At 25.0% G+C, this 21,146-nt stretch overlaps 5 protein-coding genes across 5 annotated transcripts; 3 read left to right on the top strand and 2 right to left on the bottom strand.

The window, feature by feature from the left end:
- Window positions 1–2,838: 2,838 nt before the first annotated feature.
- Window positions 2,839–4,978, bottom strand: LOC122857725 (signal recognition particle subunit SRP68). The gene is made up of 3 exons (XM_044160057.1): window positions 4,782–4,978; window positions 4,319–4,656; window positions 2,839–4,242 (listed from the first exon to the last, which is right to left on the bottom strand). The coding sequence occupies exons 1-3, from the start codon at window positions 4,876–4,878 to the stop codon at window positions 2,962–2,964; spliced, it is 1,716 nt and encodes a 571-aa protein (XP_044015992.1). The 5' UTR covers window positions 4,879–4,978; the 3' UTR covers window positions 2,839–2,961.
- A 64-nt stretch (window positions 4,979–5,042) lies between these two features.
- LOC122857723 (golgin-84) lies at window positions 5,043–7,276 on the top strand. The gene is made up of 2 exons (XM_044160055.1): window positions 5,043–5,437; window positions 5,516–7,276. Exons 1-2 carry the CDS (start codon window positions 5,301–5,303, stop codon window positions 7,176–7,178), a joined length of 1,800 nt encoding a protein of 599 aa, XP_044015990.1. The 5' UTR covers window positions 5,043–5,300; the 3' UTR covers window positions 7,179–7,276.
- LOC122857724 (GATA zinc finger domain-containing protein 8-like) lies at window positions 7,216–13,657 on the bottom strand. Its single transcript, XM_044160056.1, has 3 exons — window positions 12,986–13,657; window positions 8,902–9,205; window positions 7,216–8,817 (listed from the first exon to the last, which is right to left on the bottom strand). Exons 2-3 carry the CDS (start codon window positions 9,188–9,190, stop codon window positions 8,504–8,506), a joined length of 603 nt encoding a protein of 200 aa, XP_044015991.1. The 5' UTR covers window positions 9,191–9,205; window positions 12,986–13,657; the 3' UTR covers window positions 7,216–8,503.
- A 5,140-nt stretch (window positions 13,658–18,797) lies between these two features.
- LOC122857722 (U7 snRNA-associated Sm-like protein LSm10) lies at window positions 18,798–21,140 on the top strand. The gene is made up of 3 exons (XM_044160054.1): window positions 18,798–19,005; window positions 19,073–19,190; window positions 20,888–21,140. Exons 1-3 carry the CDS (start codon window positions 18,851–18,853, stop codon window positions 21,053–21,055), a joined length of 441 nt encoding a protein of 146 aa, XP_044015989.1. The 5' UTR covers window positions 18,798–18,850; the 3' UTR covers window positions 21,056–21,140.
- On the top strand, window positions 19,211–20,894 carry LOC122857720 (5'-nucleotidase domain-containing protein 1). Its single transcript, XM_044160051.1, has one exon. The coding sequence runs from the start codon at window positions 19,498–19,500 to the stop codon at window positions 20,803–20,805; it is 1,308 nt and encodes a 435-aa protein (XP_044015986.1). The 5' UTR covers window positions 19,211–19,497; the 3' UTR covers window positions 20,806–20,894.
- Window positions 21,141–21,146: the final 6 nt, after the last annotated feature.

Below are 21,146 nucleotides of genomic sequence, written 5' to 3'. Positions count from 1 at the left end.
TAAACTTATTGAAGAAGCTAGTCTCATTGAGTATAAACCATTCAAGCCAGCACCTGCTCTATTTACATTCAAAGAATTATATGCTATGCGTTATGAATTGAATAAACAAATCAATGATATCAAAGTAGGTGTAAATCACAAAACAACAGCAACAATAAAATCGAGAAAATATACACTTAAAGAGCTGAAAGCTTTGCGTAAACAAGTCAATAAAATGATACCATCATATCACAAAAAACTACAAGAACAAATTCCAATATATTCAGCTGTTGAGTTAGAATATATGATTGACACTTTGAAAGATGATTATCTCAATGATCTCAATGGTCATCTTGAAGCTGAGTCAACAAAAAATGTAAAAAATATCGACAAAAAAAAACTGTAATTAAATAAATGATAAAAATTCCATCGCTCAAATATTATAAAAATAAAATTATAAAATATAAAAAAAATCATAATAATAATGATTATTATGATATAGGTATTTCAATGATTTTTTTATTTTTGTTTATGAAAATTTAAAAAATAAATAAAATTTCGAAATAATTTATTGAAAAATTTATTTGATGAGATATTAAATTGTTCTTTGATTTGTTTTCATTAATTACTATATTGTAATACAATTAACAATGTATTTTAATAAATTATAAAAAAAAAAAAAAAATTCATATTACCTTGATAGTCTCACCCATGTAAAGTTCAAATATCTTTTTATTTTTTTTACCTATATAAGCATATCAGTATTTCTTTATCACTGGGCTTTCCAACTTTTAAATGAGTTAAAAAAATAAAATAAAAAGTTGAAAAAAAATAATTTTGACAATTTATTAAAAATAACACAGTATAAAATTATTTATTATCAAAAAAATATTCTACCTAGTCATAGCGATAGTTATCGATGTTAAACGAGAAAGTACGAGCAAGTAGGTATTCACTGTAAATCACTGATGGTTACCCTGAAGTCTGAGTATACTCAGTTGCTCGTCAAGTCGTCACCACCTACAGAACTTTTTTCACTGATAATTTTTCATTAAAAAACCAAGTAATGATGATTTAAATTTGAAAAAATAATTAAAGAACAAGAAACGCAACTGAATTAATCTGAAAAAGTAATAAAATTGTTGAACAACTAATTCATCAAGATAAACAGTGAAAATTAAAATATATTCCAGCACGTGGTCTTCATTGTGGTTGATAAATTTTTTTTCAAAATATAACCCATCATAAAAAAAATCATCTATATAGTTTAAACAATTGTTAATTAATAAACTATATAAAATGCATTTTTTATTGGTACTTGGACTAGTTCCAGCAATTTTATTTTGCAATGTGGAAGCATCAAGTGGATGGGACAATATTCCAATAATATCACAAGGTAAATCAATTCTTTTATTAATTATGAATAAACCAAATGAAGCCAAAGAGACATGGGATCATTTTAAAAATTTGAGTTTATTATGGGAAAACATAAAAGGTATGGATAATGCTATTCCGATTTATGGTCATGGTAAAGCTGTTATGTTGATGTTGATCGGTGACAAAGAAGGTGGTATGGATACCATGGCAGCTGCAACAAATACATTGGCAACAATATTTGGTAGTGTAGCTGGTGGACCATTTGGTGGACTTGCTGGTTCTGTTGGAACAGATGCATTGTTTTCCTTGATTCGAAATAAACCAACTGGTATTGTTGAGTATTTTAAAAATATCCACAATAAAACGGCAGGTCAACACATTGACAATGCATTGGGTATCTCTATGTTTTTCCTTGATTTTAAAGGAAGTAAATCATCAGCTGGTAAAAGTGAAGGATTCAAAGAATCAATTGAAAAATCATCAAAGGATATTGAAGAAAATATACCATTGTTGCAAGACAGAATACAATTAAGTATAAAGGAATTGAATGATATGAAAAATAGTGGAAAATTAAGTAGTAAAAATGTATTATCTGTTGATGCAATTTCTGGTGAATGGCTTCTAGTTGTTTTGAATGGAATACGAAGTAATTATGAATTACAAGAATTACGAGAAAGAATAACTGAGATGTCCAAAAGTATAAGAGAAGATTACGTTATTCATGAAGTTGCAAAAAAAAAACTTGGAGGACCATATACACCTGAAGAAATTCATGTTCTCAAAACAATTGATGAAAATAATTATTTAAAAAAATATGCAGATGTTGCAGGGATAAAAATAGTTGATAAAGCATTGAAAATACTGAAAAATTTAAATATTGCCAAAGATATTGTTAAAAAAACAATTGGAGAAGCATACACACTTGAAGAAATAAAATTTTTAAATTCAATTGATATTTATGTGGAACAGTTGACAGATGAAATAATTACAACATTGTCAAATCAAGTTAAACTTATTGAAGAAGCTAGTCTCATCGAGTATAAACCATTCAAGCCAGCACCAGCTTTATTCACATTCAAAGAATTATATGCTATGCGTTATGAATTGAATAAACAAATCGATGATATCAGAGCAGCAACAACAACAAAATTGGGAAAATATACACTTACAGAGTTGGAAGCTTTGCGTGAACAAGTCAATAAAATGATACCATCAGATCACAAAAAACTACAAGGACAAATTCCAATATATTCAGCTGGAGAATTAGAATATATGATTGACACTTTGAAAGATGATTATCTCAATGGTCATCTTGAAGCTGAGTCAACAAAAAATGTAAAAAATATCGAAAAAAAAAAACTGTAATTAAATAAACGATAATAATTTTGATATAAAAATAAAATTATATATTTCAATAATTTTTTAATTTTTGTTTATCAAAATTTAAAAAATAATCAAATTTCGAAATAATTTAATGAAAAATTTATCTGTTGATATAATAAATTGTTTTCCTTTTTATTAATTACCATATTGTAATACAATTAAAAATGTATTTTAATGAATTAAAAAAATGTTGAATATTGATAATAGCATTGATGGATTAATTTATTTATTACCCCATCCCCAGAGTCCCTTGACAAATCCAGTAATACCAGCTTGTTCTTCTTTTTTATCTCCAGTTTTATCAGATAAATCAGGAAATTCAATCATATTGAATGCTAAATCAAAGAACAATGGCTTACATGGAATACTCTGCATTGGTGGTGGTATATTACAAACATTTGGTGTTTTAGTTAACAATGAAGGATCTTCACGATATTCATGTAATCTTTCAACAAGTGGTTTTTTACTTTTAACTTGTTTAACAGTACCAATATCATCTTGTCCCTCTTCAAGTACACTTTGTGCATGAACAGCACATTTAGCAGCTTCAATTAAACTTTCCAATTTAATCAATGATTCTTTAAGTTCAATTGGTAATATTGCTAAATCACTGAGTGCATCACGTCTATGATCAAGTGAACGTTGATAAAGTGCCATAGCTTCACGTGAACGTTGAAGATTAGCAAGTGATTGTGCCATATAAAAACATCTAAATGCTCGATAACCTTTTGTTTTAGCTTCTTGTTCTTTTAAAAATGTCTCATCATCTAATAACTGTGATATTTCAACTAAATTATGAAGTACAGCTTCATACAAACGTACAATATCTTGTGGTTTTGATTTTTTAGTATCTTCAGCAATTTTAACAAGTGCCAAATTCCTTTCCATTGTACGTGATAATCTTATATATTGTAAATAAGATATTAAATGATGAACAGATGATTTATCATCACGTATTTTTAATTCAGCTTTAAATGTATCTCTAACAGCAGCTGTTGCATCTTTACAATCAATCAAATGTGCTTCAAGTAAATCAATTTTACCTTGTAAACTTGTTGTTTTTGTTAATGTTTGATTTAATTGTTCATCAGCAATTAGCAAACCTTTTGCTCTTGTTGGTACAACACCACATGATTTACCACGCCATGTTATTTCACTGCTACTTGATTGTTTTTCACGTGTTTGTGCAATGAGTGAATCAAGACTTGCTAACAACTCATTACTCAATTGTCCACGCATTTGCATTAAATCATCAATTGCTGTTGTATCACCAATATTATATGCACAATAACGTAGATTTGGTGCTAATTCTTCAACACGTGATTTGTATATTGTTTGTTCAGTGTCTGATAATGCTGATGCAAGCTCACCATAAACAACTTCAACTTTTTTTAAATTTGTCATTGCATCTTTCCATAATTGTAATTCAAATTGTAACGAACCTTGCATCCATGCAACATATGCTTGTGCCTCTAATTTTGTTCTTGCATCACAATTGACATTCTAACAAATAAAAAAACAAATTTAATAACAATTCAAATTCATTAGCTAAAAAATAGATAACTATATTTTTCGTTACCTCAATTAATTCTTGAAGTTGAAGTGCATAAGCTGATGCTTTTCTTAGTCTTGATATAAGATGAAATTTTTTTCTTGGCTCAGTGTTACATTCAGTACGTAATTGCATTGCATAACTCCATGCACGTTCAGCCATAGTCAATGGTACTTGAAGAAATTTATCATCTTTAACCATTGCTGCTAGAATATCACGACGTTTAAAATGTCTTCGATCACCTTGTGGTACTTTTAAAACTTTACGAAGACGACGAAGACGACGTGAACAGTAACCACGATATCTTTGATAATCACCATGACGAAGTCCATGTTGTTGTTGAGCTTCTTTTATTATTTTCAATACTTGATTATTATTTTAATTAAGGAAAATTATATTATTTTTGTTGAATATAGTTCAACATCTGGAATACATTGAGAAAAAAAAAAACATACAAATTATTAGTTTATTTATATTTTTAAAAGGATACTTTCCAAAGAATAAATTTTAGTTTCTTTTGGCTGTGCAACTTGTTCATCGTCAGGACTTTCTTTCTCCATTTCTGGAGTTTTTTCCAGCACAACCATTATTTTTTGTTATGAATTACAATAACAATTAATTCACTGGATTCAGTTTTTATTTTTTTTTTTTTTTGACAACTCAGGCAAAGTTTAGGTTATTAATCAACAAAAGGCCTGACGTGGAAGCTGGTGCTGACATCCTTACAAACGGTTAAATTTTAAAATACAAAATTGGTGTGGATAAAGAAGCTTGGGTGTGGTGTAAAAAACTTTAATAAAAACAATCAAGATGACACTGTTTTGTGTTGAAATAAAAAAAAAAAAAACAAACAACAAAAATGTCATATTGTCATTATTATTTTTATTATGTACGTGTAACTTTCATATGTCAAATGCCAAGTTTCTACTTTCAAAGTAAATAAATATATATTTTTATGTAAATATTAATTTAATAATAAGCATCATATAATTATAATTTAAAAATTAAAATGGCCTGGATATCAGGTCTTGCTGGTAAAGCTGAAAATTTATTAAATAAAATTGATAAAAATACAGCAGCAGTTTTGAGTAAAGACAAGTATGATATTGAACCAGATAATCAGCTGACTGATATCACTTGTGACAAGTTAGTATAAAAATAATAACAACAAACAACTAATTATTGAGTAATTATTATTCATTTGTTTATTTATTTTTTAATTAGCTTTACAACAGACACGAGTACTAATAATTTCACAACGGAATCACCATCAAGATCAGCACAATTTATACGTCCATCATATCAACCAGAATCACATGAGACAATTTTAGATGAAGAATTAATTAATTATTTAAATACACCAACAAAACAACAACAACAACAAAGTGAAAGTGTTGTTATAAATACAATGTTACCATCACCACCATCAGCAACAACAACAATGCCAATGACATCATCATCGTCATCAATATCTGTTGATAATTCTGATCATAAAGGCTCAGAATATTCAAGTTACAGTGAATGTTCATCACCAGATTATTCACCAACACTTATTGAAGTACAAAATTTAGATGATTTAAATATAAATAATTCAAATGATCTTAAAAGCCAAAATAAATTATTACGTGATGAAATTGAAAGATTAAATAATGAGCTACTTGTTGCTGTTCATGTTGATGAAACAATTGAAAGTGAACAAGAAGGAATGTTGAGTAAATTAGAATCACAACGTCGTGAATATGAATACAAATTAAATCAACAACGTCAACAAATTGAACACTTGACACAATCATCGAAAAAATTAAATTCCAAAAAAAAACCAAATAATATACAAGTTAATTTTGAAGAACAAAATAATTATTTAACTCGTCAAAATACAGATAATCAAAAAATAATATTATTGTTAAAGGAAAAACTACAAGAAAAAGATATGAATAATTTAAAATTATCAAAAAAAATTAATGATTTAGAAAATAGTATTGAAAGAACAAGAAATGATTTACAATCATCTAGACAGGAGTTAGAAAAACATCGTGCAAGAGCAATTAAAACATTACAAGAAAAAGAAAAATTAATAAATGAATTAAGAATAAATAATTCTGATGGTAATTACGAAAGTTCAACATCAATAACAATGGAATTAAATCAGTTACGTCAAGAATGTACATTGCTAAGATCGGAAAATCAAAATTACATTGAACAACTTAAAGTATCAAAAGAAGAATTAATAAATGCTGATATTAAAATTGAAGAAACATATCGTAAATATGATAATGCAAATAGAGAAATACAAGAAAATTTAATAATTGAAAGAAAAAAACGTATTGAAGCTGAAGAAGATTCAAGGCAACAATCTGATCAAGTTAGAAATCTTAAAAATGAATTAACAATACAGCTAACAAATTACAATGATAAATTAAAAATGAAAGATATTGAAATAACAAAATTACGTTCACAATTATCAGCAGTTAGTACACCATCAAGTGCTGTTGAAATGAGATTAACAACATTAACTAAAACACTTGTATCAAAACAAATTGAGCTTGAATCATTGACAACTGAAAAAAATGCATTGAGATTACAGCTAGAAAGAATTGAAGAAAATTATAGAAAAGTTTTAAATAATTTAAAGAAACCATTGAATGTCAATGACACTGATGATGTCAAAGCTCGATTACCAACTTTTATGGTTGAATCACCATTTGACACAAGTGTTACTAGAAGAGTCAAGAGAGCTTACTCATCGCTAGATGCAATTAGTGTTAGAATTGGTGTTTTTTTACGAAGATATCCACTTGCCAGAATTTTTATCATTATGTATATTGGTTTATTACAATTCTGGGTACTTGTTGTTCTTCTTTCACGAACACCAGATGCACACCAATGAATTTGCCAAAATTATAAGAAAAAAAAAAAACACAATATGTATAAATTATATTTAAATTGTTAATGAAATCATCATCATTTAAATAAATTTATTTTTTCAAATTTTTTTTTTCATTTATTCATTTTAATTCAGACTACTTAATTTACAGATTATTATTATTGATAATATTTTAATTCATGTAATACTTGAAGGAGTTAATGCAGTAATTATTTATTTTTCATTATTGAAAATATTATTATTAATAAATAAATTATCTAATCACCTTTTTCTTTTTTTTTTTAACAGTATGTGTACTCAATATTTCCAAGCAATTGATAATCAATTTTTAAATCATTTCTTATTATGTATTATTTATTTTCTTTTCTCAATGACTTATGATTTATTTTTTACTAAATAATAATATTATAAATTAATAATAATTGTATACAAAAAATATTGTGATATGACAAAATTTCATATCACATGAATATTTAAAATAAATAAATACTGATTGTTGTTTAAACAAAAACAATCAATTGTTTATTTATTTTATTTATCTGATAATTTTAAAATACACATGACCTTGAATATAAGAGGATTAACATCGTTTGTAATACAAATAGAAAGTGATATACTCGTACGTGTGTATATTTATTTTTTTTGTGATAATTTCGATAAAGCATCTATTATTTTTTTTACCGCAATAAGTGTCTTTTCGATAAGAGAATAATCATGATACTTTTATTATTATTATTATATTTTATTAATATAGTATTGCTGTTTAGTTTTTTAGCTTGAATCATCATTTGCAAACAAAATTAGGCACAAGATTCATCATTATCCAATCAAATTAATACCATTTTCAAAATTAATTATTTATTTTTTTTTCTTTACATTATTTATTTGTCGAAAAACAGTCAAATTTTCATTTTCTTTCGAAATTGCTTTAGCTTTATTTAAATTTACTTTTTAATATTCTATTATTATTAAAATAATATATTAATTATTATTTTATTTATTAACAATAATATGGTAATGTTTTTTCGAATTTGTCTGTATAAATAGCCTAAATGTAAAATTAATTAGCTAAATAATAAAATTGATCAGACATTATTTTCATCCTTTTTTTTTTCTTCTCTAGACAAATTCAATTTATCGTTTTTTTCGAAATAATTATTTACATAAATTTCTTTGTTTTTTTTGGGAGCTTTAAAAAATTATTTTGATATGAAATGAGATAGTTTGTAAGTACTCTGTGAATGTGTATATATAGTGATAAATATTACATATTTTTTATTTAAAAAAAAAAATGAAATATGTAGGCTGAAATTAAATACACAAGTATTTTAACGATCTGATTCATCAGAAGTATCATGATCACTTTCGGAATCTGGATAAATGCAATTTTCTGATTTATTATTGTAATTATTTTCAATACTTGTTATTAAATTACTATCATTTTTATCACAAATATTTGTTGATTGATTATTTGGAAATTTACAATTAATTTCATTACTAATATTATTTTTTTTATTATTATCATATATTGATGATTGAAGATAATAATCTTGTGTTTCATATCGTAAAGCATCAACTTTTTTTTGAAAAATATTATTACGATGTATTAGAGCAATAGTACGAGCTGCTATTTCTAAAAGTCCTGTAAATAAAAATTAAATATATTTAAAATTTATTGTAATGAATATTAATTTTATAATTATTATTGTAAAATTTATTAATTTACCTCTTCGACGTTTCATAATTATTTTCCACTGTTCATTTTGTTGATTGCTTGATAAATGATATTTCGATAAAAATCTTTCAACATTATAATCACAATTGTTGCTCCAATTATTTGAATTTTCTGTTATATTTTCAGTGTTATTATTATCGTGTACTTCTGTTTTGATATTATCAATGTATTTAAATTCCATTCTTGAATGTCTTGTTATGCCATTTTTATTTCGCAGTCTTCTGGATGGTGCATCAGCTCTTGTTGTTGGCATGTCTGACATGCAAACTGTTGGTGCCATTGTCTTTTAGATTATCTGCAATTCAATAAAAACACAACTCAAATTAACAACAATTAAATAACACAAATAAATATCATTCCAAGCGTAATGAAAAATTATATAGAGAAAAAAAAGGAGAAATATTTCGATTATTTTTATTTCATCCTTGAACTTGAATATTTCATCGTGTTTTTTTTTTAAATTCATCTTTTTTTTTCACTGATTTATAGATAAGAAATAGATGTGACAGTATTAACTCTTCTACAATTTATCTATTTTAAATTTTATATTTATTTCTATGTTTACAACTGGATTAATAAAATTGCAATTATTATTTTCTTTTGATATTCAGACAACTGGAACATCTTACGACCTTGAACCTCATAGATACACGTGTAGGGTGATAAAAAAAAAATATATTTTTAATAAAATTATAAAAACACGTTTGAAGAATATATAAGTACATGATTTTTTTTTTTTTGTCACGAGTTGAGTTAATTTTAATTTTATTTTTTCTAATTTTAATTTTAAATAAAACTTGAGTTTTTTGAAAGCTTTACGCACGTGTTAACATGATCTTAAACTTGTCCTAATTTTTTTTTCCCTTTTTTATACTCTAATGAATTTTTTTTTTAATTTCAACGAAACATAAATTATTTTTTTTTCATATTTCTTATTTGGAGATAAAAAAAAATAGATATAAATTTTAAAAAAAATTTAGGAATTTGAAATTATTATATTAGAGGTCAATTTCATATTCAAATTTATGCTAAAAATAGTGATTTAATGTAAATTTATTTACTACTATACTAATATTTATCAAAAAATAATTTAAATAATTTAATTGTTTTTTTTTTTTGATGGTTTTTTGCACCCTCATTTTTATAAATTATCTTTAAACATGTTTAATTCTATTTGGCAATAGTTTTATTATTATAATTTATATATTTTAATTTATTTTATTTTTATTCTGGCTAGAAGCACTTGAAGAAGTGTTTAATTGTGTGGTAATGTACTTCTGTGTTTGTCTGCACGTGTCGTGGGCGTGGAAATGCGATGGAAAAAAAAAATTAAAACATGAATTTTTTTGGGGATTTCGTTACTGAGATGGGGATAAAATGAGAATAAAAAAAAGTGGGAGGATTAACATTGTGTGCTGATTGATTTATTGAACATTATTTATTTATTTTTTTTTTTGTTTTTGTTTATTTATTATAGCCAGACAATGGTTCACATCAACAATGGTCTCTTTTGTTTTTTTCATTGGTAAATTGAATTTTCCTCTAGAATTTTCTTTGTATAGAGCAAAAAAAATACTAATAATTTAAAATAATAGCTTTATACCCCTAGTTGTGGAATAATAATAAAAATTGAGTATAAATTTTCACCCACATCCCTCAATTGCATTTCCGCCGACGCGTTTTGTGACCTTCAATTTTATCGTAAAATGTCAAATGGTGAACTTGAATTATACTTGAACGTAGTCTTTCCAAATATTGAATTTTAAAATACACGTGTCATAAAAATAATAAAGAGATAAAAATTGTAAACATATTTTTATCAAGAAATATTTAACAATATTTGTGTGTTTATTTAATTTTTTATTTTTTGAATAATAAGGAAATTAAAATGCAATTTTAAATTAATGAGTTAAAATGAGTCATTTATATTTTTAAGGAAGAATAAAAAAATTTATATTTATATATTTTTATTTATAATAAATTTTATTTCTTTTTAAATTTCGAAATAATTATTTATGTACTTGAAAATTTTTCTGTATTTAAATATTTTAAAAAATGAGAAATTTATTTCTCCTTGAAAATTATTCCATGTAGCTTTTTCAAAATCTTTTTTGTAAAAGTTTCATTAAATTATCGAGACTAATAAATTGTCCTCAAACTACCCCTCGTGAAAAATTACTTTAGAATTTTTTCTCCATTAATTTTCATACGAAAACATTGTCGTGAAAATTCGAAATAAACACTAAGATATTTCTGGATTTTTCAAGTTGAATCGCATATATACATAAACGACAAATAAAAAAATAAAAAATAATAAAAAACAAAGAGGCACGTGTCAGTTTGTTTGATATATATATATTTTTCACAGTATTATTTGTTAAATGCATTTTAATGCTCACAACACAATAAGCCACTCAGCTGAAAAAATAAAAAATAAATCACAATTAAAAAATTCAACAAACAATAAAAAAATATTACGATGCAATTTGACTCGTCTCAAAAAACACCTGCATATTTTAATTACCTTATCTCATTACATTCCACGTATAAAAAAATTAATAAAAATAAAATATTATATCCAAAAAAAAAAAATTCTTAATGAATAATCATTTTTGAAATTACTAAATAATTAAATTAATATAAAAAAAAATATACCCAAAAATTAAAATCGAAACATCATCGCTTTTTTCGAATCGAAATTATATTTCGAAAAAAAAAAATCGAAATCATTTCTACAAAGAAATAAAAAACGCGATCCTTTCGAAATGCAAAAATAATAAAAAAAATATACGACAAAGTATTTGATTACATGTTACATGAGAATGGAATATAAAAAAAAAAAAAAAAGTGCGATGTTTAAGCTTCCACGTGTGACCTATTCTTTAGTTTTTTTTTTTTTTTTTTATTACACATTCACATATAGACTGTATTATAGATATCAGTGTACATGTTTAACAAGAGACATTTGTCGTTTTTTTTTTTACTTTTTTCACTTGGTTATTATTTATTTCCTGTTCCTGATTTTACTGGATAAAAAAATTAATATATTACATGATTTTTTATTGAAATTGATGTTTTTAAAATATGAAAATATAAAAGAAATATATAAAAAAGTATTTGAATTTACGCGAGTTTGATAAATATATATGTAAAAAATATTTACGGAGTGTTACGGAGAGTCGCTTTCGAGAAGAGATGAGTTGAAAAAAATTCAGTTGCAAAAATGTATACAGTAGTTGGATTCGGAAAACTACCCCATAGCATCCCCATGACATGTCTGCTCGATGGATATATATATGTGTTTAATAATACATATGTTTGTGTGTGAAAAGGAAGAAGAAATTGGAAGGTACATCGTACACGTGGCGGCATCAACGAAGGGTCGTTGCCCCGACATTGCCCCATACTCTCTTTTTAATACATATATACATACAATCTCGTAACGCGACAAATAAAAATGCGTATTTTTCTACTATATACGTCGGACGTGAAAAATATTTCAGTGGCTTTTTGACACTCTCTCTATTCCCCTTTCACTTTGAACAAAAAAAAATAAAACCATTGTTCTGATTTTTATTATTTCTAGGCTCTTTTATTATTTCATAAACTATCAATGATATAGAAAAATATATTTTTTTTAAACATAGTTTTATGTATAATTTTTACTTTAATCTTTAGGAAAATTTTTAATATGGGTTTGTTGGTCGCGTATTATCAGGTGTCAAAAAAAAGATACGTAAATTTTTCTCTGAAGAATATACAGATCTGTGTACTATTTAAAATTATGAAATTTGTTTTTTTTTTTTCATTGATGTAATTGATTTATGAGCAAAAAATTAAATACGATATAACGTAATTTTTTATATTTTTAATTTTTCTCAAGGGTTCATTGACCGGGTGATGTAATATTGAATGACAAAATAGTAAGCTCTTTGATATTTTGTTCTACTCAAGTACGTGTATTTTTACATGTACGCAATATCTCAGTGACCGCAATAAAATATATACGCAATGTTAAAAGAGAATAAATATAAAATGAAATAAAAAAAATAGCTTAAATACAGACATTACTTACTAAAATTATATTGCGTGCGTGAATAAAAAAATGTGGTGATAAAAAATCAGTCAAATTCAATTCAGTATGCTGTATAGTAACGACCAAAAATCATCGGTCAATCACCTGTCACTGTGTCTTAATTATTTTTATAAGCCAATAAAAATACAGTTCACAAATATAAATTTTCCACTTTTATTATACAAAATTGTCTAATCGAAAAAAAAAATCACTCAAAAAAAAAAATTCATATATATAATCTAAGTCAATTTGGAGTAAATTATTGCTAATAACCACTTGTTATAATTTATTCAAAAAAATCAATAAACAAATTAAATTTTGCTTATAAAAATAATTTAAAATTAATTTTTTTATAATTTTATTTAAATGACTTATTAAAGATCAAACACGTGTATCTCAAATAACAATAAAAAAAAAAAAAAATGATAAATAATTTAAAAAAAAAAAAATAATAAGAATAATATTATCGAGCAGAATATTGTTAGGTAATACAAGTGATTAGAGAAACACACTCAAACTGACAGATATTATCGTGGTTGTCCAACTTGAACTCAACTCAACAGTAACTCGCGAGACTGGCATTACTCCGCGACTTTTCCCTCTCTCTTTTTCACGTTTTTTTTTCCGCTCTTGTCATCTCTCTCTCTCTCTCTCTTTCAATTTTAGGCATATATATATAAAAAATAGGGGAACACACAGAGAGAATGTTTTCACGATGAGACCGATAAGGGGAGTATTTTTTAAGGGGGAGTTAAAATGACGTTAAGAGGGGAGAAGATATCATCGCGCGCACGGGTGCTTCATTGCAGTCGAGCTTAATAATAATAATAATAATAATAACAATAATATAATAATGATAACAACAATAATAATAATTAAGATTCGGATTATAAACGTGCGGCACGTGTATCCCTACTACATTTGACCAGAAAAAGATTTTTTTTTTATTTAATTTTTTGATTATTATATTTATATTTATGTGTTTTGTTGAGTATTTAAATTCATAAGATTGCAATTAGTCATAAAAAGGTAGGTCAATTGATGACTATGCTAAAAATTTATGATAAAAAAATTTCATTTAATTTAAATATTGAAATTAATATATTAATTTTTAGGTAATTAATATGCAAATGAATATATTTTTTGTTTATTAAATTATGTTTTGAAAATTATTCAGATTGACAATGATTTTTTAATATTAGCTTTGATAGAAAAAAAAAATACACCTGGATTATTTTTTTTTTAATTGTTGATTTAGGCTACTGTGTGTGATGGTAAATATTTTATTAATTTTTTAGATTGTAAATTTAATGGTAGCTTTAAAAAAATATATTTTTTTAAATTCTCTGAAGAATTTATTATTGCAATAACAAAAATATATTTGTTTGTTATGCAAAAAATATTTTTTTTTACTTTTTTAAATTTGCAATGAAAAATAAATGTTTTTTTTTATTATTTAGGAAGTTGGTAAAAAAAAAATAAAATATGTATGTGATAAATAGAAATAAAAATATAAAATTCTTTATCATGTATTTATGATAATTATTAAAAAATGAATAACGTTTAAAAAATGTTCAACGTGACCTAACGATAATAGGACACACGTGTCACAGATATTTACAGATTCCCCAAATGTCTTTCATCATAGATTATTTTTCTAACATTATTATATTTTTTTTTTTGCTCTTGAAGAACTTTTCAAAGTGATGCCTGGTGAATCAGTGTATGTGCGTCACACACTATTACTTTAAAGTGTGACACGAGTAACAATATATTTCTAAAATAATAAATCATGACATTTGATGAAAGATGAATATGCAAAAATTAAATATACCACAAATAATCATCGATTATAATTTAAATACTAAAATTAAAAATTAATTATATGCTAATTAATATATTTGCATATTTATTTTTCATTTTTAAATGTTGTTTTTTTTTACTCAAGGTCAATTTTAAATTGCAGCGTTATTTTTAATGCATTTAAATGATAACAATGATAAGATTTGAACTTATCAAATAAATTTAAATTAAAAACAAACCAAAATATATTTTTAATTTAAAAAAAAAATAGTACTTTAGTGTTTTATTTTTAACTTCATTCAGTTGTTTCGATTTTTAAATTAGATTAGACTATGTATAAAAAGCTCAATCGATTTTAGTCTAACTGACTTTATTCAAATGTTTCGAACACGTGTTAAGATGAATTTCTTGAATAGAAAAAAAAAAAAGTTTATTTTTATTTAAACTATCAATCAGTAAATTGATTTTGTTTTATGAATATATACTAATTTACAACAATGAAAAAATGAAGAAATTAATAATAGTAAATAGTGTGACACGTGTAGTGCAAGGACGAATTGTTTAAAGGACATGTGATGTGAAGGCTGTACACTTGCCACAAGTGGAAATTGCAGATTGCGATGATGATTATATATACAAAATCGTCATACAACATACAATGTATAAAATATCTACGCACGTGTTGATGAAGAAGGAAAAAATTAAATTTAATTGGCATACGTGTCTTAGATTTATATCTAACACTCGTATTTTTCTAATGTGTGTTTATATATTTTTTTTTTAATATAAAATTTTTAATTTGATTATATTTGACGTGATGGACATGAGGTCACTGGATGATACTTCATCAATCTATCTAAATAATCTTGATACTTTAATAAATTTTTTTTTTTTTTTTTTTTTTTTCATATATTTCTTTTTATTCTATGTAGTTTTTTTTCTCGGGTCAATAACCTCGTTTGTATATTTTTTGATTTTATTTTATTCTGATAAAACTATTATATAAAAATGAAAAAATTATTTTACCATTTATTTATATATTTTTTTTTTCTCTAAATCAAGTGCTTGGGTTTAAAATTGAAAGAAAAAATAAATAAATTACTTGAGATTTTACGTTAAAAACAATTTTTTAATTTAAAAAAAAAAACAAAATTATATTAAAAATTAAAATAATTATATTGACCTAGTTTTAAAGAATAGAATTGGTTTTTTTTTTTTTTTTTTTACTTGAATTAATATTTATTTAAAATTAATTTTTAATATTTATAATTTCATTTGAAATAATTTTTTTGCACGATAAATAACTTGGTCTATTATTTGACACGTGTCAGCCAGGAAAAATAAAATATAACAATAAAAAATGAAATGTAATAGTATAATAGAAAAAACATAAATAAATAAAAATAAAATACCAAGTATTCAAAGCTATTAAAAATATTTTTTTCATCACGATATATTTGGAAAATACAACGTCGTAAAATATAATACATGGAAAAAATTATCATCACATATATTCGTCTCATTAAAAAAATTTCAAACCAATTCAGCATAACAAATTAACGATCACAAGCAAAAAAATTAAAAAGAATTTTTTCCTTTTACAAATTAATAAGCCGGAAAAAAAAATAATCAAACGAATATCAATTAATGTAATCACATTATATCAATACTAAATCATATCCTCAAGATAATCCCATTAACATCTGTATAAAAAAAAAAATTTAATATCTCAATTACATCAACGATAAAATAATTTCAAAAAAAAAAAAAAAAATTCAATCATCGTGATTTTATTTTCGCACGAATAGCCATCATCATCATCATATTCCAAATGCTTTTCTTAAATATTTTTCTCACGTTTCTATCAATACACATTTCAGCAACAATCAATAAAAAAAATAAACGAAAAAAATAGTACAAAAGGGAGAGCCGTTTTATTTGATCCGTTTTGACTCACTTCCTAAGTACATATTCCATCAACTTTTATTTACAAATGAAATATATTTCAAATAATTCTAAATTACCATTATCATAACAAGATATATATCCATGCATAATAAATTGACAATATCAATCATGAAAATCTAAAAAAATTGATCATAATTTCTTGTATTAAATTTTGAGTATTTTTAATTAAATAAAATAAATTGGTTAACGAGTTGCGATACTGTAAAAATTAAGTATATTAATTGTGTGTAGTGTAAGTATATATATATATATATAGCTATGTATATTGGTATATAGATATGGAGGTAGAGGACCTCGCACGTGTATCACAAATCCCCACTTTGATATAATATTTGTGTTATAGTAGACGAAAAGGAGCGGTGTCCTTCACCGGTATATACACCAAAGCTAGAGTCGCGACCTTCTTTCGACCGTACGTAACCCTCCCCACTTTTTATTACTCCATTATGTACTATTGCTGTTACACATTGTATATATGATATATATATACAGCTATAAATATATATGTACCGTAACTGCGGTTTTTTAAAAAACATAAAAACTTGAATATACATGCAGCGAGCAGCGTATGTATGAGGACCGTTCGTTTGTTAATGTTGCCAGACAAATGGTATTCGAGATGAGGATATATGTATGGGTGTAGGTAAATTATATTATATTGAGTGCACGTGTTGGATGCACTGTAGAATTGGAAACGATGACCGAGACCGTGACTCTATGAAAGAAAAATAAAACAAGAAAAATACCAAGTCTACTCCACGTGCGCCAATATTATAGACATATAGTTGGATTTAATCGATGATGATGATGATGCTCGTGTTCAAGGTGGAGCTTATTTCATTTTTATTTTTTTATTTAGAAAAGTTTAAAGAAGAAAAATAAAGATTTTATGGGCAAATAAAGTTTGAGATTTTATTTTAAAATAAAAGTAAATTATTTTTGCATCGATGGACAAATTTAATGTTGTCCTATTTTTTATTTTTTTTTTATTTATTTTTTTGTATTATTAAAGTAAGATATTTATTGTGAAATTTTTTAGAACAATGAGGGTAGTTTAGATTAAATTTTTTTTTTTTTTTAAATATAAAATGTAGATGGCTTGATTTGTAGGAAACTTGAATGATTTATAAAACAATTCATAATTATTAAGTGTAGGATCTATAATTCTTGTTGTTAATACAAGTGTTGGTGTTTTTAGAAACAATTACTACTAGAAAAGGCCTGTTCACTGAAAAAATTGAGGCTTCTCTAAATTTAAAAAAAAAAATAATAATCATTTCCATATAGAATAGCGATTAAAAAATTTACCAGCTATAATTGCAAATGCTTCAGTAAAATCAGGGTGATTTTAGTGTTTAAATTCGTGTTTTTTTTTGCAAAAGGTGTTTGGGGCAAATACCCTTTCGCATTGAACAAGTGTAGAGGAGTTTGTGCCCTCCACTTGTTTAATGCCAGAAAGTATTTGCCCCACTCATAAAACTAAATTAGTAATAGAAACCACATAAGTATATTCAAGAACAATCGACTACCCTATGGAGTCTAGTAGATCTGGGATTGAACTCAGGATGGACAGACATAGGACATCGCAGCAATAATACAGCGGTTTGCCTACTTGACCACGATCTCATTCGACATTCTCATATAGTAAATTATTATTCATATCTTTTACATTGTTCAAATAATAAATTTATCAAAAAATATTTATCATATGTTATAATCATATAGATTTAAAAAAACGTAAAAAAATTGACATTTAAGATACAAATTTACAAGAAATCCACGCTTTTTTTTTTATTTTATAATTTTTTTAAAAGAAATAATATTTTGTGGAATAAAAAAAAAGTTAATTCAACTTAAAATTTCATCTTTTGTTGTGAAAATTAAATGAAAATCAATCAAACTGAAAATAAAGCAACTATATCAATTATTTTTTTTTTCTACTTGAAATAAAATCTACTTTTTCAAAAAAAAAAAAAAAAATACCCTCCATAGTCTATCGACAAAATAGAAATCTCAATTATCAAGAACAGCTTCAAAGAAGTGAGAGAGCAACAACAAACAGCAACAAACAAATGTAAACAAACAAATGCAAATATGGATCCAAATCTTGATGGACGAATATCTGGAAAAGAGAAAAATTTATTTTACAATAGTTTATCAATATTATTAAAAGCTGTTGAAGGACAAAAAACAACAGTTGATCTTCGAAATGAATCATCAATCTATGGATTAATTGAACAAGCTGATGGGTTAGTTGATACAATTGTTTTAATTTTTTGTTATGACTATGTCTTATTGTTTATTTTGTTTATTTAGATTTATGAATATTGTTATGAAAAATTGTATTTTCACGGATCCAAGAGGTGATAAATTTAAATACGACATTTTTTTTGTTCATTCAAGAAATATACGTCTTGTTCACATCCCTCCAAATGTAAGTTTTATTTTATCAGCTGTTCTTTCCTTTTTTTCATTCGAGTTATTTCACTCATTTGATTTTGTTAGACATTATCATTATTATTATTATCTTAATAACTTGCATCGTCATTGTTTTCTTCTATTGACACATTGACAATAATTATTATTGCAAACAAAAAACAAAACAGCCAATCAACATTATCATCTCAATCAGCAACAAATTAATTTTAATTAAAAAAAAATAAATAATAAACTGTCATCAGACAATAGGAAAAATTCCAGTTTAAATATCAGGATAAACACTAACCTCAAATTATCGAAAAATGTGTTCATTTAAATTTAGTGATTACGATTGCATTGGTTTCGATCTGGATCATACTTTGCTCTGGTACAATGTGACAAACATGGTTGAGTTGGAGTACAATGCAATGGCTAAATATATGGTTGAAGAAAAAAATTATTGTGCCAAATTTTTGTATCAACCATTATCAAAAGATTTAAATTTTTTGTTGAAAGGTTTGATAATTGATATGGAAAAAGGTAATATATTACGTATTAATAATTGTGGAGAAATAATAAAAGCTACACATGGAACAAAACTCATGACAAGTGATGAAATTAAATTGGTTTATCCAAATAAAAGATGGGAAGCTTCTGATGCATTTGCAAATAATCCACTTGATACATGGAATGGTGAATGGTCATCACGTATACGTGCATTACTTGATTATTTTGATATGCCAATGTCACTTGTATTTGGTCGTGTTATTGATAGTTTAGATGATAAAAATGGAGGTAAACTTGATAAATATGATTGTTGGAAAGATTGCATTGGTGCTGCAATAAGTCTATATGATAGAACAAATTTTAAAAATGAATTGGGTAATTATTTTGTTCATTTAAAAAAAGAGCCAGAGAAGTATATTCGTAAGTGTAGCCAAGAAATTATTGATTGGCTGAGTAATATGAAAAAACAAAATAAAATTGTTTATCTAATAACTGGATCAAATGTTGATTTTGCTAGTTTTACAGCAAGTTATATATTTGGTAATAATTGGAGATCATTATTTGATATTGTCATTTGTTTTGCTAAAAAACCTGGTTTTTTTAATGGTGATAGACCATTTTTAACTCTTGATGGCTTTGATGAGAGTCAAGAAATAACTGGACAACAATTAGAACAAGGTGGTATTTATTCTCAGGGTAATTGGAACGATTTGATGATATTTTTCTCAAAAATATGTCATAAAGAATCACCAAAATGTGTTTATTTTGGTGATAATATTCTTCAAGATATATTTGCACCAAATACAACAGCAAATTGTGATACTGTTGTTGTGAGTGAAGAGATGTATGCTGAAGGAATGATTAGTGATTCAACAATACATCCAGATGAAAAAACAATGACATCAAATTATTGGGGATCATATTTTTCAATTGTTGATGATGATGGTGTAATATATCCTTCATTTGCAACTCATGTTATTGAAAAATATTCAAAAATTTGTATACCATCAATTAAAGTTTGTGCTGAAAATCCATTGGATCATTCTTATGAATGTTTTGATAAAAAAATAAACAACAAGAGTGGCTATCATCCAGCTTTGCCACTTGGTCTAACTAAAATCTAATGATTAAATAACTCAATTGAAATTATTATTCTTCTAAGATGTTTTTTTAAATTACAATTATTTTTTTTGTCTGCAATTTAAGATTCCAATAATACCAGCTATTAATAGTCAACTTGGTGCTCTACGTGGTTCTGGTAAATCAGAAAAATCAAGACCAACATTTAAATCAAAAAGAGTTCAACAAAAACAAAAAGAAGATCTTGAAAATGTTAATAAGCTATTGGAACAACGAACAATCAAGAATGATTAGAATAATTTAAATGTATAAATAATTAATAAATTTTTTTTTTCATATCTTTATATTTAATAATTAAAATTCGTAATATTTTATTTATTAAAAA

Source organism: Aphidius gifuensis, linkage group LG5, assembly GCF_014905175.1.
Source record: "Aphidius gifuensis isolate YNYX2018 linkage group LG5, ASM1490517v1, whole genome shotgun sequence".
NCBI lineage: Eukaryota > Metazoa > Arthropoda > Insecta > Hymenoptera > Braconidae > Aphidius > Aphidius gifuensis.
This window is presented reverse-complemented; position numbering and strand designations above follow the sequence as displayed.

What these genes read in the sequence shown, in the direction of transcription:
- LOC122857725 (XM_044160057.1), bottom strand. Translation starts at nt 4,878, where the DNA reads ATGGTTGTGCTGGAAAAAACTCCAGAAATGGAGAAAGAAAGTCCTGAC. An exon ending in TAAAATTTATTCTTTGGAAA is followed by an intron (nt 4,657 to 4,781) that starts GTATCCTTTTAA and finishes ATAATAATCAAG; the next exon opens with TATTGAAAATAATAAAAGAA. An exon ending in AACTTCAAGAATTAATTGAG is followed by an intron (nt 4,243 to 4,318) that starts GTAACGAAAAAT and finishes TTTATTTGTTAG; the next exon opens with AATGTCAATTGTGATGCAAG.
- LOC122857723 (XM_044160055.1), top strand. Translation starts at nt 5,301, where the DNA reads ATGGCCTGGATATCAGGTCTTGCTGGTAAAGCTGAAAATTTATTAAAT. An exon ending in ACTGATATCACTTGTGACAA is followed by an intron (nt 5,438 to 5,515) that starts GTTAGTATAAAA and finishes TTTTTTAATTAG; the next exon opens with CTTTACAACAGACACGAGTA.
- LOC122857724 (XM_044160056.1), bottom strand. Translation starts at nt 9,190, where the DNA reads ATGGCACCAACAGTTTGCATGTCAGACATGCCAACAACAAGAGCTGAT. An exon ending in AATTATGAAACGTCGAAGAG is followed by an intron (nt 8,818 to 8,901) that starts GTAAATTAATAA and finishes TTTTATTTACAG; the next exon opens with GACTTTTAGAAATAGCAGCT.
- LOC122857722 (XM_044160054.1), top strand. Translation starts at nt 18,851, where the DNA reads ATGGATCCAAATCTTGATGGACGAATATCTGGAAAAGAGAAAAATTTA. An exon ending in TTAATTGAACAAGCTGATGG is followed by an intron (nt 19,006 to 19,072) that starts GTTAGTTGATAC and finishes TTGTTTATTTAG; the next exon opens with ATTTATGAATATTGTTATGA. An exon ending in TTGTTCACATCCCTCCAAAT is followed by an intron (nt 19,191 to 20,887) that starts GTAAGTTTTATT and finishes CTGCAATTTAAG; the next exon opens with ATTCCAATAATACCAGCTAT.
- LOC122857720 (XM_044160051.1), top strand. Translation starts at nt 19,498, where the DNA reads ATGTGTTCATTTAAATTTAGTGATTACGATTGCATTGGTTTCGATCTG.